General features: G+C 45.5%; 1 protein-coding gene across 6 annotated transcripts in view; it reads right to left on the bottom strand.

Annotated features, from left to right (window-relative positions):
• LOC122569740 (potassium voltage-gated channel protein Shaker) overlaps positions 1-18,186 on the bottom strand; it is a 183,327-nt gene extending 165,141 nt beyond the window's left edge. The window contains exons 1-3 of one of the 6 annotated variants that reach the window (XM_043731261.1): positions 14,721-18,109; positions 14,002-14,545; positions 10,803-11,869 (exon numbers count right to left, since the gene is read on the bottom strand). In XM_043731261.1, coding sequence (XP_043587196.1) covers positions 10,803-10,972 — 170 coding nt within the window. In that variant the 5' untranslated portion in view covers positions 10,973-11,869; positions 14,002-14,545; positions 14,721-18,109. Of the gene's footprint in view, positions 1-10,802; positions 11,870-14,001 lie in introns of all 6 variants that reach the window. The other 5 variants (XM_043731262.1, XM_043731263.1, XR_006317559.1 and 2 more) reach the window with 5 other exon arrangements.
• Between the last annotated feature and the right edge of the window lie 783 nt (positions 18,187-18,969).

Here is an 18,969-nt window from a genome sequence, read left to right as displayed (position 1 = left end):
AAATAAATATATTTGATTCGTCTGGAACGCGAGCCTGGAAGATAGTCCAGGTATTGGTGAGTGTTCGACACGCGAGCAGAGAGAACAATGAAAGCAATGCTGCCTCGGCTTCTTCCATTATCATTTATTTCCCTTAACACCAATGTATCGGACGTGCTCGATCAAATTGACCGCAAGCCATTGATTCTTACTCCCTCCACCGGCTCTTCACCTACACAGGTATCGCGTTGGCAGATAATATCGAGAAAGCTCGTCGATCAAAGTTCCTACGACGAAGAACGACGGAGTTTCGTCGGAGGTGCGAAAACGGAACGCCGCGGTATAATATAAAACTAAGTAAGCTACGAGCGATAGATAAGAATCGCAGCAGATACCAAGTATGCAAATGTCGTGGCGAAGGAAACACCAGCTAGAAAGATATTGCATCCGTTTAAACTGGCTACCATTTTTGAAACCTCTTATCACCGATAAGGGTGAAACAAAGCCGAGAATCGTTCGATCCTTGAGATCATCTTCGGCCGCGAAGATGCTCCTCAGGCGAACAAAAGGCGGATCGTAATCGCCGATTTTACATTCTTTGCCGATGGCCGTTTTCAGCAAATAACCTTCTCTTTCTCTTCGGATGCAACGCACGCCGATTTAACCAACGAGGCGATCGGCATCTCTTCAACGATCGCGCTACCACCACTGCTTTTCTATTCGGCTACGTTCGTAGATATTCGACGTCTCGTTGCCAAGATTCGATCGGAGTATCGAAATGGGACGTCTGGACAAAAATCTCCTGAATGAATTTCGCAGCTATGGGAACTAGGGAAATCTATTTTGCACAGGTAGCCGAAAATTTCCGATTTACGTCCGGCAAACATATACTTGCCGCGATGTATGTAGATGTATCGTTCTGGAAGGTTAGAGAGGGGAGAAGGTGGAGGACAAAGAGAGAAATCGGAGAGAATATCCGCGAAAAGCTTCTTCTATTATTTAAATCGTTACAAACAAGCGCACGAAAATTCTCGAGACAGGGAAAACAGTCCTCGCCGATTCTTTCGTCGAGGTATAAATTCCTACGAGGAAATAAAGCTCACTGGCCCTTCCTCGCTCGAAAACCTTTTCTCGCGGAAATTTCAAGTTTATTTTCGCAAAGTAACCAACCGTGCGAATAAACCGCAAACTACCATCTTATGTTTACCAAGCTCCGATTCCACGATAAAGCTGTTCGAATATTATTCAAAATAGTCGAAAACTCGACCATTAAAAGAGTTAGACTCATATTTCAACGGAATAATAGAAACCAATTAGACGCACGTGTTATATTTCACGATACTGACACAACTATCATCTGGAACAAGATCGCAGGAAATATTAATATCGTTAATTTTTCACGAGCCAGCTCGATAGCAACGGGGAATTAAAGCACAGGCGATGTATCTGCGCTGCTAAAATACCTGCACCACGAAGATAAAATATAAGAGATTTCTCAAAGAAACGATTAGAGTACCTGATCTTTCAGTTCAAAGTTCAAGAGCTTTTAGGTTCGAATCTCGTACGAGCTCTTTAATTCATCTCCGAGAATTAATATTCTAACGTTCCTAGGAGGATCGATCGTCGATAAAAAAGTAAAATTGTGAAAAATTCTTAGACGATTCTCAGCTAACTCTAATATCTGGTGAATCTGGTAAAAGAATATATGGTTTGTTTCTATAATCGAAAGTGACTATTAAATCGACCGTTTGTTGGACGAGCGAGTGGCGTTTAAAATGTTTGACAAATTCTGCAAATGCAGACTGTTTCTCGCGATATTAGTCTGGACGCAATTGGTCCGTAAACGAAACATTAGTTGTACGTATCAGTCGTATAGAACATCGAATTATGTACAGGCATTCGCGCAAGGCAGCAGCAATTCGCGATACCAGAAATGAACGAGCTATTCGGTGCGATCACAAGGCAGTAGTTAATTCGGTTAATTTAAGGAAGATTTATGGAAACCTGGCTGCGCGCAGGAAACAGAAGATCGACATCTGTTGCTAACGAATGACCGAATCGCTAACGAATGGCTCCGATGCTCGACACACCTTCGTACAGGAGCAACTCGTCGATCGATGTTACGATCGATGAGTAGCCTGCTTTCCGTGTTAGATTCATAATGCATTTAACAAACGATAAACAAAAATTCCTGGCTATTTTAAATATTAAATCCGTTGTCATTAATGGCGTACGATACGCATCGAACAAAATAGCTAAATTTCGATGTGTCAAAACGGATCGTAGTTATTAATTACAAACTTCGTTATTAGTATGTCCACCCTTCCTCGTGAAACGTGCATTTAGGTCGAATAACGCGCGTTAGAGAAGTGTGTAGGACCAAGTGGTTGGTATAATAACTAGCCGTGCAATTCTCTATAAAGTGGCATGGTTAATAATGCCACAAGCCATAAGAGACCTATTCCTTTATTAACGTCTATCGTAGTTTCATCGATTTCCCTTTTCCTGCTAATTTTTCTACCAAGGGATTTGACCATTTCTCGAATAGCAAACTTGTAGATAAGAAAAGAAATACACGTTGGCACGGAATCGTCTGGAATAAATAACCCGTTTCGAAAGTCGAAAAATGAATTCAACTAGGGCAAATAATTCTGACCTTCTCGCCGATGAAGTATCCCGAAACTTGGCCACAAACTCTTGGCCGAGAACGACATAAACGTGCTGACAAAAGCAAAATTATTAGTCGCAAGAACGAGATACGGGCAGAGAAGGAACGAATTTAAGGTATAACCAACGAAACGTAACAAAACGGTACGTAACAGAGATAATAAAAGAAATTTTTGGCACAGCGTGACGCAGCAAATCCCAATCGAGTTGCCTGGGAATAGATTTAGTTGGCACGCGTAACGCCATGTAGAATGTGACCGTGGGCTGAACAGGAAGCAAAAACAGGGTCAGGCCAGCGAAGTTTGGCCGTTCGTCAGACTTACCAGGGCCACCGCGTCACCGTTAAAAACCTCCCATATCGAATACAATCGCCGCTAAGTCCGACAAAAAGCGTAAGACTTTACGAACGTCAGGCGATTAATTTGTTAATAAAATTAATGCTGCCGCTTGGGAACAGGTTGCCGCTTTCGTAGAACGAAAAACCATCTACCGGACGAAAGCGTCGATGCTACGGAACGCCGTAATAGAAAGAAGCAGCATGTTCCAGTTCCGCTTGTGCGGTTTTACTTTCTGTGCTGCTGGCATACGCAGATTGCTGTATCGCGTATTCATGGCCCATTAATCGCTTTACGGTCAACATGTTGTCATGTCCGCGCGATTCACCCTGGCTCCACTCGGCCGTTTTTTTTTTTTTTTTTTTTATATTAAACCGCGACTTCGGCAATCTGTTGAAACTTATATTAACGAGAAACCAGCGAGATCGTCAGCAACTATATCTTGCCATATCGCGTAAAACTGTATTTAAAAATATTAATCAGTTGCGACCTCTTCAAATGTGTCGGAAAAAGTAAACGATGACGAGTATGCTCGTCAAGCACAGAGTATGTGTGGCTGTCGTAACGTGGAATTAAGTTGTACCGAAATGCCCGTTTTACTTTTCAATTTTATCACTGAGTTCTACCGCAGTTGCAAAATCGCAATTTAAACAGCAAGCTCCAACTACCTTCTACGTATGACGAGTATACTCGTCATAACGCAAAATATTGCCGTTGCTTCGTGACGAGTATACTCGTCATAGCGCAAAGTATTGCCGTTTCTTCGTGACGAGTATACTCGTCATAACGCAAAATATTTCCGTTGCTTCGTGACGAGTATACTCGTCATAACGCAAAGTATTGCCGTTTCTTCATGACGAGTATACTCGTCATAACGCAAAATATTGCCGTTTCTTCATGACGAGTATACTCGTCATAACGCAAAGTATTGCCGTTTCTTCATGACGAGTATACTCGTCATAACGCAAAATATTTCTGTTGCTTCGTGACGAGTATACTCGTCATAACGCAAAATATTGCCGTTTCTTCATGACGAGTATACTCGTCATAACGCAAAACATTGCCGTCTTTTCATGACGAGTATATTCGTCAAAAGCAGCTAATAGCTGGGTAATGGTTAACGCGTTAAGAAACGATGCTCTTTAATTGCGTTAGAATAAAGAGAAAAAGTACGTATCGTTTGGCTAAATCGATCGAGAAAACGAGCAATATGACGAGCAAACAGTATCGTAATTAGAAATACAATTATAGCGTGACAGTATACCATAGAATCGACGAGTGTATCCCGGTGGGCTATTACTTCCTGCTGGCACGATGGATTCCAGGTAATCCTCCAGTTTCGCGATTCTCGGTGAAATATTTAAACGACGACGTAACTTGCGCCACGGGACTAGGATTAGTAGGATAAATATAGCCTTAAAGCGAGTGAAAGTTACAAAGACGAGTCATATCGTTGATAACCTTCAATGACAATGCACCTCGACCACCGGCTACCCTATCGTTGACTTCAATCCACAAACAATACACAAAGCTATTACGAGTTAGCCGTAATACAACTGGCTTTTATTTGCGTCTACAGTATCAATGTAAATATATTTAGAGTTAGAAATCGTGCTGTTACACTACTGAAAGATTTATATCTCCATACACCAACCAATATACCTGTCGTTTGTTTAAATATTAAACGTTTGTCTTATCTTGTAGCCTAACGAGATATCTGCCTTTTGTTTCTACAACCATTATCACTTTTTGTTTTATTTTATCTTGTTATAGAAAACGAGTACAAAATAAAAAAAAAGAAAAAAGGGAAAAAAGGGAAGATCTGATTACTCTACCAAAAGTCGAGTTTCCTCTTACATATTCTCTTACGTACGAGATAACGAAAATTTGCAATTTTCCATCATAACCGAGCTGCGGGCCATAAGGATTAACTGAAATAAACGTCTCAAGTTTTTGAGATATCTAGTTCGGAATTAAAACTTTCGCGGTTGATTGTGCAATCTGCATCGGAAAACATTCACCGGAAAAACGAATATCGCTGGAGGGGAGTTTGCGTTGCGAAATGAGGGGAATGAAAATTCGGATTCGACTTCGGATCGCCTTCACGTCGCCACAATAAGAGAAATTTTACGCGCGATCTTCTCTCGCGTTTTAGCTAGCGATCGATTTAACAAGCAAATAGAAAATCTTCCTTCCTCGCTTAAAACCCTAGCGCTTGTCTATATATTCGTAACGCCTCTGCCGAACGATCTTCTATCCCATCACTTGAATATTTTCAGTAGGGCAAGTGTGATGTCATTAAAAGAAGCGGTTCGCGTCCTGAATCGCAGCGCATCAATATCGCGTAATTAGTAACCGCGGCAGTGCATAATTAACAGCAACGAAAGGTGTTTCGCCGTGTTTGTATGTCACGAACTCTGGCTTCGCGTAAACCAAAGCTGCGTTTGCCAGACAAATATTACGCAGCTCTCTTTTCCTTTTTCTCGCGACGCGATGCCGACTTTCTCGATTTCGATGATCCAACGCGCGACCACGCCTGTACCCAAAGAATCCCACTTTCGCTGCAATTTATCCGGCACTCGGCCGATAACGTAGGATTTAGAGCGGGTTAATGCGTTTCTCCGAATCTGGATCGCCATCGCGATAACATTTTCGTTTACAGTTTCGAGGAGCTCGCGGATTCCAGTGGCTCGATTCATCGTGATATCGGGTCGCGACAATTATTTCCAGACGATTTTACTCGACGTCGGCACACGATATCGGGAACGTGTAATTGGTCGAATAGAACTGTATAAACCCGGCTGCATCAAACGTGTATTTACGCGTCGCCTCTCATACGAACATTCCATCGTTATAAAACGAAATTGCTTATGTCGGTGTTGGCGTGCGTATCAAATACTTTAGTAAACAAAATTTGCCAGTCGATATCGAATTCCAATAAGGAATATCGAGTTGCGCTTGTAATTAACAGACGGATCAAAATAACAGTGGAAGATGCAAGACGGACGCCAGGCCCGCTCTTCCCCCTTAGCCTAATTCATTGATCGAGTCATTTGACCAGGATAAATCATATTCGAACATCTCTCGAAGTACGTACAGTTTCCTATTTCGTATTTCTTTCTTCTTTTTTTTCTTTAATTACCTTCATTGTTCAAACGTGAAAAAGTAATATACTGTTCGATACGACGTGTACGACAGTGCACTCGTAATAGGACGATGGTTTCTTAAATCAAAAGACAGTGAGAGAGGAGGAGGAGAGTATTGAGATATGTATATAATTTCGTGTGCTAAACTGGATTGGCCGCGTAATAGTGACACACGTATGTGAATATGAGTATGTGGAAGTATGTGTGTGCGCGGCGTCTCGGAAAACGGATGAATATAACTGTTCCATTGGCAGCGTGGTATGGAAGATGGCGAGACAAAGAAAGAGCTGAGGCGCCTACAAATGTATATCGACGAAGATCCTAGGAATCGTTTATTAAATAAATCTATAACTATTTTACTATGAATTCTAAGCGTAACCTTGGTGTTCCTCTACTTTTATTTCGGCCATTAAGATCGACAATTCTCAACAGAGAGTTTCGCGTAGATTAATATTATCCGAGGAGGTTAACGCGTAGCCTTGTTTGATAAAGGAACGAGTGGACGAATTTGTAATAACAAGATATATTGAAACAAGTTTATGTAGAAAGATAATGTATGCCGATTTCGAACGTGGCTCACTCAATGCTACAATACCAAAAGAATATCATAGGGAGCACGTTCATACATTTTTATCAACTGATGTTACCACAAGAAGTTAACCTTCTTTTATAACTCTAGCTAAAGTATCGAAATGGGTCCCACTTCAAGAAAAACTCCACATCTTTTCTAATGCGAATTTACCAAATTTCTAGCTGGACAAATTGTAAAGTACAAATTAGATAAAATAAACAAAAATCTTTTCTAATGTTTAGTTTTCTTAGTCCTCGAACCCATAGAGTATTGTTTAACGATAAATCAATTTGAACAGCCTCTCAGCCTCATAGTTTTTTAGAAACACGCGTTGCACAGATGCTGCAATGGGGTGCAGACAGTCCAGTTTTCGTGATTGTACGAATACCCATAGACCCATGGCTTCGAAGCTCTTTCGTCAAGTAACGCTGCCAGCCTGTAATTTAGCATACGCATTGTATTTATACTTAAACTTGCTCAAATATATTTTTCTATTATACATTCATCCACACATTTCCTCTCTGTCTCTCTCTCTCTATTACGAGATAAAACCTTAACATGACGATTACAGGAAACAGCAATAACAATCTTGTAATTGAAAACAACGTTAGTATTGAAAAGCACAATGATATGGGTCTCTGCCAGTTTTGAATTTTCCGTTTCAACTTGAGGCTCTTCCTAAGGCAATTAGCCGCTACGTATCAATGGCAAAGTAAATGCTCGAATAAGCAGTTAATTGTACTAAGAGGATTACGGTAACGATAGATAGGATGTACTGACGCGTTACAATAATACGATAGTATAAAAATCACCACGTGTTAGTTCGTATCGAATCGGCGAATGTATAATTCGATACTCGATGCGTATTGAATTATCCGCAGGGAGAAGATATTCCCAACTGCATTGAGAGTGAGAAATCAAGTTTCTGTAGAAACGCGTAGGAATCGGTGGATCGAAGTAACTGCAATTTTCAAGCTCCTTTTAATAATAAATACGTGATAAAACGAATTCACGAAGAGAATTGACCGCAGTACTCGACTTGGCTAACGATACGGACAGTAAAGCGAGAGAGGAAGGTCGTACGGAAACGGGGAAGAGGATAGCGAAGCTACGGTTACTTCTTCTTTAAAGCGATATTGCTTCTTCCGGAAGATCATACTAATCGGGAATTCCTAATTAAAGTAGGCAACTGGAGAACATATTTCCCATTTTATCGAAATATAGTTCGCGTAGTATCGTAAAATAAACGAAGTATTCTTCTAAGCGAAATTTGATAAATATTTCCAGAACAAAGTACTGGAAAAATTAGCCAGAGTGTAGCGGAAGTGCAGCGTGGAATTTGCATAGGAAACGCAGCTGCCACTTGCAGCAAATTCGAAAAAGGAAATTAGCTATCCTTTAATGCCCCGTTCGGAATGAGTTTACCGAGCGTACCTTAGCATCCTTACGAAACAGGTGCTAAACGAAAACAGCCAAGATTTGTATATCGTAAAATGCGAGAAGCTACTCGAACCGGTTAACGACAACCACCTTGAAGAATTATTATTAGAAAAGAATATTAGAATTCTAATCTATCGTGCGGAAAATTGCCATTTCTCTAGACCAAGCGAACCTGTTATACCTCGTTGGTATTTCTCCGTGTTTAACACTAGAACTACCACACCAGTGAAATTGACTGGTTTTACAATTTTATTTCTACTTCATGTTATATTCCCCCCCCCCCAATGATGTAATGACTTTTGCAATGATAACTAAAAGAATAATATAATGAATTTTATTTTGTTTTTTATGTATTCAAACTGAAAATAATTTTGTATCGAGGCTTATACCAATACCAGTCAAAATGACTGGTACTTGTCAAAGTGACCTGCAATCAGTTTATCGAACCCCAATTAACCAGTTCCCTCGTTTTGTACAACTTGCCGCACGTTTTTCAAATTTTTACCGCGTATCATTCGATATGACGATATCAGTTGTCAGGAAAATTCCGGATAAATCGCTAGATCGTTAGATGCTAACACTAGAAATACCACACCAGTCAAAATGACTGATTCTACAATTTTATAAATGCGTCAACCCTCGTTTAGGGATGATGGTCTCAGCTGGATTAAAAATACCAAAAATGTACTACGTAACATGGAATTGCTTCCGTAAGAAAGTAATAAATCAATAAATATAAAAATATTCTATTATTACGTATTTTTTAGAGACCAGTGATTTTCACCGGTTTTGGTAGAAATAGCTTCGTGTTTACTATCGGTAGTTCTAGTGTTAAGGAGCATCGAAACCCGCGAGAAGAAGCTCAGGTGCTAACAATGGGTTAGTCTTTCCAAAGGACGCCCAGGTTGGAAGACGAGCCAATGCAGAACGTGAGGGAAATTTTTGGCTACGACTCGGTAGACGGCCTCTGCGAATACGATCGGCGTGGACGATCGAATGGAAAGATCGGTCACAGAGCGACGAAGTCGGAATAACAGGCTCGAAATTCAAAGAGAAAGTATTTATCAGAAAACAAGTAGGTCTGGCGGATGCAGCTGAATGGAAAAAGGGGAGGAAGCATTGTGAATGGCGGAGGAGCGATGCCTGTGTCCCTCTTTCTCCCACGTACCCCTTGGTTGTTGTTTGCTTTGGTCGCAACCTAAACCCTTCGAGAACGAAAAACAGACGAATAGAAAGAAGAAAAGAAAAGCGAAAAAGCATAGGGGTGGTTTTTAATCGTGGCAACACTCGCTCCGGCACGCGTACTAGCTGCGCCACGATACGACGTTTACGGGCTGCGTTTGTATGCAGCAGCGGTTGCGAAAGTGGTGGAGCAGCAAGCGACGTGGCATTGTTAGAGCGGTGCCGAGGAAAACACTCGGCATCGTTGAAAACCAGGCGAAAGAGAAACAAAGAGGCCGATGCTTGTCCGCGGATTTTTCAAAATCGACAATGCCCGGGTAGGCGTATTGAGGCAGAGGATGCTGAACCATCAAAAGATCCTGCAGGAGTTTTGTCGCTCGGGCAAATAAAGCCAACGTCATTGTACACGGTTATCAGCTTTGTTCGAGACGCTTTCGATATCGGAGATATCTTTCGCCACCCCTTCTCTGTGCGATTCACCTTTAATCTGCTGACCGATACCAGACCACGAGAAATATTTCCGTGCGATCAACGCGGCAAACTACTGCCGATAAGCTACGTGCATAGAACTCTTCGTCAACGCGAAAAGCAGTGCTTTACCCTCTCGAGTGCTCTTTTTCATTTGACGGTTTCATTACACGGCTGGACCAAGCTCGGTAGCTACCAACCAAACGTGCAATCGATATTACGAACGCGTGTGAGCGAACGGAAGAGAGATTTGCTCGAGATCGTCGTCTAAAGACGATTCTCTTGAACAAGAACGAAACACGTAGCTAGATGCTCGTTTCTTTGAATCGAACGTTGCGCGGCTGTATCGACCAAAGAAGCAGAGGGTGAGAGAAGCTCGATCCCGTAGCAGATGCTGATATCGCGATTGAGTTGTAATTTATTAAATTGCCGCGACAGGCTGCGCAAGCCCCGCGAGAGGAGATAAAAAGAGGCCGGTTAAGCGAGTGGAAAACTAACGTTAAATTATCCGCATTTGCTTTCGATTAATCATCGCCTGATAGCAAGAAACGTCGAGGTATTCTTCTAGCCGTGAAAGCTATCACCGCGATTTTCCACGTAATTTCGCGAGATCACCGACGATCGCGATTCTCGCTTGAAACCTCTGAGGGGAAAAAGGCCTGGAAACTACGATGGCTAATTTGAAAAAACTTTCCTTCTTCCTTGTAAAAATTATTAGCGCCACACGGTCGCGTTTGTGCGGAAGTAAAACGGCTGTTGAATTCGAACTCGTAGAACGGAGTAAACCAACAAACGCAGTGCATTCGAGTACTCTCCGCTGAAAAAGTATGCTGGACTCTCGTTGAATACGAACTACCTCGGGCGAAAGCCCGCTCCATTCGGTCGTAAACTAGAGACGGATCTACGGCGCAAAGTTGATCGCGCGCGCTAAAAACTTGCTCTATAAAAAGGAAACTAAAAGAGGTAAGAAAAAGATAGAAGAAGAAAGAAAAGTGTAGCAGTGGTATGACTCACTGATTGAGCGTCCGGTCGTTGCTGCCAGTAGTCGCTGAGCCCTGAACACCGGAAGCGGCGGCAGCGGCAGAGCCCGAATCGTGATGCCTCCTCTCCTTGTGGACAATGCCCATTAATTTCATCCATGGATTGTTGGCCGCATGGGCGCCCATGCCGCCGCTTTGCCACATTGCGCTCGCCAGTCTCGCTCCTTCCTAAGGAGCCCTTCCTGGGCTCCGCACGATCCTCTAGCCCGGCCGAAACCACTGCTCTCTTCTGCGGCACCACTTTTTCCCACCACCACTTATCCTTCCCCCTTGTCACCTTGTTTTGCTCGCACCCTTTCTCGATCCGTAGCCGATCCGATACGCCACCGCCGCGTTCAAAATTCGAGCGTTCCGCGTGCTCGTATCCGCCGCCGACAACTGCACTCGCGGCGCCACGCGCCTCGACCTCGATCTCCAGCCTCCTCTGCAAGCCGAAGAGGTCCGCGCGACCAATGTTCTCGACGGGTAGTAAATTGGAAGGAAGCTGCGCCGCTTCGCCTGCTTTGGCCTGCTGCCGCGGCGAATAACAATCGGTAAGAAGAGCGAACAGCCTTGAAATTAAGAAATCATGGTGGAAAAGAACGTAGGAGAGACGCAGCCGCCGACGCGGTTGCGAGTGCACTCTAGCGAGGACGCGGTTCGCAGGGCTGCCAGGCCCTGGGTAGGTGCGAGGTGCCTTGATCGGCCCCGTAGGCTCCCTAGCCCGCCTCTCCAGCACCTCCACCATCTAATCCTTAGTTTCTTCACAAGGCTTTTTCGGCCCCGCACCACCTTTGCCCGATCCGCATTCCACGAACGAAGAAGCTCGTTGCCGAACCACCTAGTCGCTTCTCTCTTCGATTGCTTCTGCTATTGGTGCAGCTCTCCTCCGACGATACCTTCCTCCGCGTTTTACTCCTTTTCTTCTCTTTTTCCACTTGCTAGCTCTCGGCTTCGCCTCGTTCCCTCTTCCCTTCCGCCTCCCTTCCTTTTCCAATCCTACGTTTCTTCGTGGCTCCGTGTCGCCTCAGGTTTTTTTTCACGTCTTTTCCCTGGCCTTCGCTGCGAACACAAACACGCCTTTTAGTTTATCCCTGCGTCCTGCTTTTCTCGAATCTAGGCAAAGTATGTTGCAGCGAATGGAACAAAGTTTTAACCATATCGAGTCCGACTTCTGCCTTAGTCGCGTCGCTCGTCTAACTACCAGCCGAGCCTCGCGTCGCCGAAATACAGCACTTTCGAACTTTGTTTAACCATCTCGCCAAATCGTTCGCCGAGGCTCGTCAAACTTCGTAACGGTCGGCAATTAAATTTTACATACCGTATGCCATCGTATCGCAATCGAAAGTCGACAAACTGCTCTTGGATCTTACAGTTTCTACGGAGAACACGAGACAAACCCGAGAGAAGAGGCGAACGAAGAGCGAAACAAGACGCCGAACCCGAACTCGATTCCATGAATTTTCATCAGTCGAGAAGCTACTTCGCGACGCGTGTCTCTTGACAAGAGCGTGCGTAATATTTCAAATTTTCCGCAAAGATACAAAAATCGAGGCTGGAGATTATAAGCCGTAAACAATGGAAGTGGCGAACTCGAGTTCCAGGCTACAGACAAAGGTTAGCTATATCTATTTACCTAAGGTCGTTCGTTATAAAATAGAAGCCTCGAAGACAAAGAAGCTATCGAGTGACACTCTTACAAGGAGTGTCCATAAAATTTTGAGCCTCTTTGTAAACGGGATTGCCTCGTGTACCATCTCGTGTACCATAATCGACGCTAATTACTTTCGCACGATAGAAATCAGGGATACAATAATTCTCGAAAATTTCTAACAATCTTGCCACAAGATGTGCCAATTAAACAAAAATATTCGCGCGTATCGCATCGATCAGAAGTGCGGCTAATTCTTCTGCACACGTTCGAATACGAAAAATTATACGACACGAAGCGGAGTTTGAAACACGCGAAAGAAAAAGCTTCCGGAGCGTACGAATCGAGCGCGTGTGTTTCATACTCGGCAAAATATCCAGAGATTCGCTCGATAGTAATCAAAATTACAGCTTACGTTGCTTCGGTTACTTTTGGCGCTGTAACAGAAATTCCGCTCGGAATATATCGTAACGGACATTTTGCGCGGATGCGACGCGCTTGTCGCGTCTGATTAACCAGGAAATATTGAAGATTCTCAATTACCAGGCAGCCAGCGTGTCTTGGAATGCGATTCGCTCGATTACATCGATTACATCAGCTCGCGTTGAATTGGCCGCGTAGATGAAATATAGCAAGATCGACGAAGGCGAAAACAAGCAATTGTACCGCGACATAAACGCTAACCAGGTTCCGCCGAAATTAATTCGTTTCTCCGTGGAATTAATGCCATTTCTCGCAGTCGTAATTCAGCTGGGACAACGTGGCGGAGGAAATGGCCAGACCGAATTTACGAGCCACCGACCGCTCCTATTTTCACGAACGGGAAAAATCTCGTTATATGCAGAGATTCCTTGTCGCGCGACAAAGGAACGACGATCCGGCCGAAGGGGGAACTATCAATTTGCGGGCAAATAGAAACTACGGTAGCACGGTTGACCAGCCAACGAACCGGCCGAACTTTCGATTTGCCGAGCCGCGACGAATTCGAATTCCATCGACGCTGCTATCGATCGAACGAGCAGAAGACAAAGCGAAATGTAAGACAATCCCGGGCAAACTATGGTCTAATTCCGGTGGAAAAGTTGTCGCGATCGATGAGATTTCTCGGTGGCAACGGAACGTTTTGGCGATTAGACATACACGAATCGGTGTTCCGGCAAGTTCCGACTCGAGACAGCACAATTATTTCACATCGCGATCTGCGAAATTTGCCGCAGAACTTGCGTGTATCTGCTAGACGTGGAGCTTTTCTCTTGCCAGCAACCAAAAGGACGATACATTTTTCTAGATTAACGGGAAACACGCGACCCGCGTTCGGATGCTCGAAGAAACTGGATCGTGTTATTGAAACAACTGCACGCTATTCAAAGACCATCGATTGCTGGAAGAACGAGATGCTCGTGAACGTCTGTTTCTCGTGAACGTTCTAATACTAAAAGAACGGCAATAACTTGAAAGAAACGACACGGAACGAAAATCTACGAACAATGCAAGGTCCTGTATTTCGCGATTTGATTTGTTTCTCACGTGGGATTCTCCTCACCTTTGTCGGGCGGCGAATCGGTGAAGCCGAGTAGATAAGCGACGAAACGAGGAGGAATACTGAGTGGTGCGGCGTCTCGTTGACGTGGAAAACGAAAAGAAAAAGAGAGTCGGCAGGTGGAATCGAGGGCTGCTGTACGAGCCACTCGGTTTCTTCGTCCTTCAGCCGCCGTCACGGCGTCGCGAGCGCATCTTGCACCGCACACGAGAATATAATCAAAAGCACGAATATTTCACTACGAAACGTCTTCGTCAGCAGCTTCGGTCTTCTTTCCTTACTTCCTGTCTGTCTTCCCTTTCTTTGCCTTCTGTTCTTCCACCTTCTTCCACTTCCACCTGGTTTTCACGTTCACCCTTTAGCTAGATTTGTATTGGCCCGAAGCCAGCCGCTCGGTCGTTGTTCTCCACGACGAAGATACGTAGCCACGCACAACCTCGATTTCGATCTTCCTCCGTCTCTCGACTCGGATCGACATTTCCGCGCGAGTTTACTGCCGATTAGTTGCGACGATGCCCGTTGCTCGCCTCGACCGAACCACTGCCATCTGCGGGATCGTGAAGCAAGTTAATGTACTCGGTTCGCACGTATCCTACGTCTCCGTTAATTTTCCTCTAACACGATATCGCTAAATCGTTGCAGAAAAGTCGTTTGTAAACGCGTAAACGAATCTCGTGTGTTCGAGGGATAGAAGGAGAGAGAAAACGGCGAATCAACAATACCAGAGACTCTATCGTTTGTGGGAAGGCGAAACAACAGTCTACTCGTACGAAAATGTTCGCAACGTATGACTCGGAAGAAGGAAACGGAAGAGCTATCACGCGTTCCAAAGAATAGGAAGCTTCTTTGCGAAGTGGCGTTCGAAGTGGCTTTCCCGACGCCGCCTGGGTAATTATCGCTTTCACGAAGGAACAACAGCGTGGCTAGAAACGCCACAGGTCGTTTCCTAACGTCGTCCACGGGCCGAGACACACGGAGACAAATGCAAAGAGACGAAGAAGCGCGAAGGAAAAGATGACAGCCTGTGGAATAAAAAAACCAGCGAATACTACGTGCCAGGATGATGATGGATCGAGATTTCTGTCAAGAGTTGGATGCTCGCGATAGAGCCACCCCTACTGAATTAATAAACGAAATGACAAATCCAAATCGAGTAATATCTTTTCCCTAACTGTGACGGAATTACGTCGTTCGTGTCCAATTGGCAAATTAATGAATCGAGGTCGATTAACCGCGCGATACAGTCAGAGGTGTTACAGAGATCGCGTTACTGTGGCTTGGCGCTTTGAAACTTAGTAAATAGGCTCTATCGAAGATAACGACTGCTCGGTAGGTTGAAAAAGGACGAACGCGAATGTACGAACCTTCGTCTTCTGGCATTTCGCTATAAACGAACAGCCTAAGTCGTTCCCTCGTCCAAGAACGTATCCAAGCCTTCTCGAACGTACGTGTACGTATGGCCGAGAAATTTCTACGAGATATCGCTCTTTCGGCTATATCGCTATCCACCGTACCGAGACGAACTCGGAAAGTTCCAACTCGAAATTTAAAACGGATAAATATAAAAATGACATAGAGGAAGTGATGGCGAGCATCGTAACAGAGCCCCTTAAATATAAAAAGAAGGAGGTGAACAGAGTGCAGAAAGTGGTCGAAGGGTAAGTAAATAAGCGTAGCGAGCCGAATAGAGCTGTAAAGAGGAATAAAAAATATATATGTGTGTGTGTGTGTGTGTGTGTGTACGTACAGTCTCAGCCAAGGTTATTGGCCAGGGTAGTAAAGATTATACGAGAATTTCATTCTTCGCGTTTAAACTGGTCTCGTGACCGCGTAACAGTCCATCTGGTTCGTGACGAGATAAAGTAGAGATAAAGGCAATGTAGAGAATCAAAAAGCGGAAGTATATAGACGGGAGAAAGTAGAGGAGAGACGTAAGCGTTGTAGGAGAATCACACACGACGCGCTTTAACGACACTTAGCAAATAGTCATAACGGTGTATTGATTGTGAAAGCGAGATATACACGTGTGGAAATCATCAAACGAGAACTATCGGCTCGCGTGGCATGAAAAACTGCCGGTGCACCGAAGTAAGTGGTCGCGTGAAGCAAAGCAGGAATCAACGACCTTGATTATGCCTTCCCTTCCCTACCCTTTGTTTCCCTAGCCACGTCCTTTTCCCGGTCGAGATAACCACACTCGATTGCGATCACGTATATCTCACGGGTTCACGTTTTAAACGAAAGCTTCGCGACCAGAACAACAAACAGAAATAGCACACTTTTGATTCGTGACGATGAAACACCGCGTTGGAATTGCTCGATAGATGCTCGGAAACAAGGCTAAGTTTTACCATTAAGCAAACGTCGACATCGTGTATCGATGTTTAAAAGTTCAAACTGTTGGACGGTCGCGTGAGCGGCGATAGTCAACCATGATCGTTCCTTAGGTCGCGACGTCTAGGTTCAACGCGACTCGAGCGTATATTGCTTCCGCGAATAACGATACCCGATACGTCTTGAAACGCTCACAGAGTGGAGTTGCGATGGTCTCTCCGCACACTCGATCGCTATCGTCCGAATGATTTACACAGAGAAATCATTCTACCGTTCACGCAATCGCACGATACGGCACACAGGCACAACATCAACGACGGAGAAATATAAACACGGCGCATTACGCGTTCGTGATCGCGTTCCAACGAAAACTGGAAGGCCGGTTCTCGTAAAACGTATACCGAGAGATGATTACGAGGAACGCGTTAAATTTGTGGGAGAACATCGAAGGAGAAAAAGAAGAAGAAACGGTCGGCGAAGATTGGGAAAACCTGCAGAACACAAAGGAACGTTCGTCGAGGAGAAGAACTCGAAGAGAGCGAAAGGAAGAAGCGTGACAGAGAAAATACACGCGTACCCCTCGGTCAAACACGAGCATCGAACTTGGACGTACCCATCGCCGACACCACGGCACGATTGCAGCCAATGAGATCGCGCGATCTCAGCCGCATTGGCGGTGCGTGAGAGAGGTCGCGGGCAAGAGAAGCACACGCGGCACCTCTGTCCCTCTGCTTTCAAGAAATCGAATCGTTTCGACCTCTCGATCCTCCTCGATCCACCCGAACTCTTCGATCGCGACCATTCCTCCGAATACCCTAACAAAAGTCTCACTGTTCTCCGCCCTTCTGTGCTACGCTCGTGGCACCTTGTTTTCTTCGTTTTTTACCTCTCACACTCTTTATATCCACTCGTGCAACCGTTCTGTTGTCAAGCCAAGGGAAACACATAGACGTAAATACATGTATGTACAACAGCGATATCGCCGTGACCGTCTTCCAGGCACTGTTAACATTGACATTGGCAACGTCGCGGCGCGCTACCGGATCACGTTGCACCTCTCTCTTTCTTCGTTCACTCGGGACATCGAACAGCCACTAAACGAAACGCGATTCTTGCTTTTTTGCCACCGAGCGCCGAATTATATTGCCGCGACAAACGACACCGGCACCGACCCACCGATACCACCAATACGTCGCAATGGTCACCAGGGAAACGCACGATATCCTCTTCTTGTTGAAAGAATCGTAACGAGATCGTGCACGCACCGAACACGGTATCATGTGGCTAGAGCCGGAGGTCACGCACCACCGGTCTTCTTGCTACGATCCTTCGGTACCGCAGCGAACTGCCGTTCACGGTATCTCCGCGAATATCACCGTCCCGTTTCGAGTATCCCGTCTCTATCCCCTTCTCCGTTTCTCTCTCCTCTTTTTCCCTCTAGTTTCCCTTCTGTGCGTGCTCTTGCAAATGCGATGCAATCAGCCTGCAAATCGCATCCCGGACCATCTCTGCACGGTTAATCTCATGGCGAACCGATGAGACCAAGGCAAAAAAAAAAAGAGATCGGAAGAAAAGAAACGGAACCAGAAGAACGAACCATGACGAGATCGTACGCGAAACGATCACGGCGATGAGTCGGAGCGAGGTACTCGCGTGCTTTGAAAATAGAGCGACGATGGGTCCGTAGATCTGCGAGGGCGACGAAAAGAGGGCCGGGGGTGGGTGTAAGGAAAAAGGCACCCCGACTTAAAAGAAAAGGCGGGCGGCCACGAGACTCCCGCGCGGAGCCCAACGTTTCGCCTCACTGCCGGGCTCACTGCAGGCTCTGACGCACCACCAGCCTGCCGCCCCCTGTACGCCGCCACCTCCGGCATCCCCTACCGAACACCCCCGACTCCCCTTACTATCCGTTACTACCCCTTCGACCGCCCACCTTGCTTCCTACCCTCGCCATCTGGCTCGCTGCCTGCATCGCTACCTGCCTGCCTGCCTACCTGCCTGCCTGCCTGCCTGCCTGCCTGCCTACCTGCCTGCCTGCCTGCCTGGCTGTCTGCCTGTCTGCCTATCCATCTACTCTCCTACCTATCTTCTCTCAGTTTCATCCCTACTCTTCGCTATCTCAACACCTACGGCCCACACGGCCCAAACTACACTTTGTCCTATGTCGCTAACTCTCTCCTTTTCTCTCCATCCCTGTGATTCGTAGTACCAACCCTATCTCCTTTTAGTGTACCCGTACTGGCGTTCTCTCGTCGCTCTTTCGCGATCAAACTGAAGAGTTTCGTGCCTGTGTGCCGCACAGGCGCACCCACACACGCTTTGATCTTCATACTGTCGTTCTTTCGGCGCACACGCGCACCTAAGGCGTGCGGAATACCATGCCAGCGACCGGGCTACCGGCGCACACCTGCGCCGTGCCGTACCGTGCAGTGCTCTCTCCCCTCTACTACCGAAAACCTCCTGAACACCATACACGTTTTCTCTTTTTCTCTCTCTTTCTCACCCTCGGATCATCTTTCGCCGTCTCTCGTGCTGCTATGCTTCTTTTCTATAGTTTTCCTCTTCTGTTCTTCACCCCGCTAGATGCACCGATTTCTTCCTCACCTTTTGGCTCTCTCTTCGTTTCCACTTGCTCGT

Source organism: Bombus pyrosoma, linkage group LG7, assembly GCF_014825855.1.
Source record: "Bombus pyrosoma isolate SC7728 linkage group LG7, ASM1482585v1, whole genome shotgun sequence".
Taxonomy (NCBI): domain Eukaryota; kingdom Metazoa; phylum Arthropoda; class Insecta; order Hymenoptera; family Apidae; genus Bombus; species Bombus pyrosoma.
Note: the sequence above shows the minus strand (reverse complement) of the source record. Positions and strands in the feature narration are given on the sequence as shown.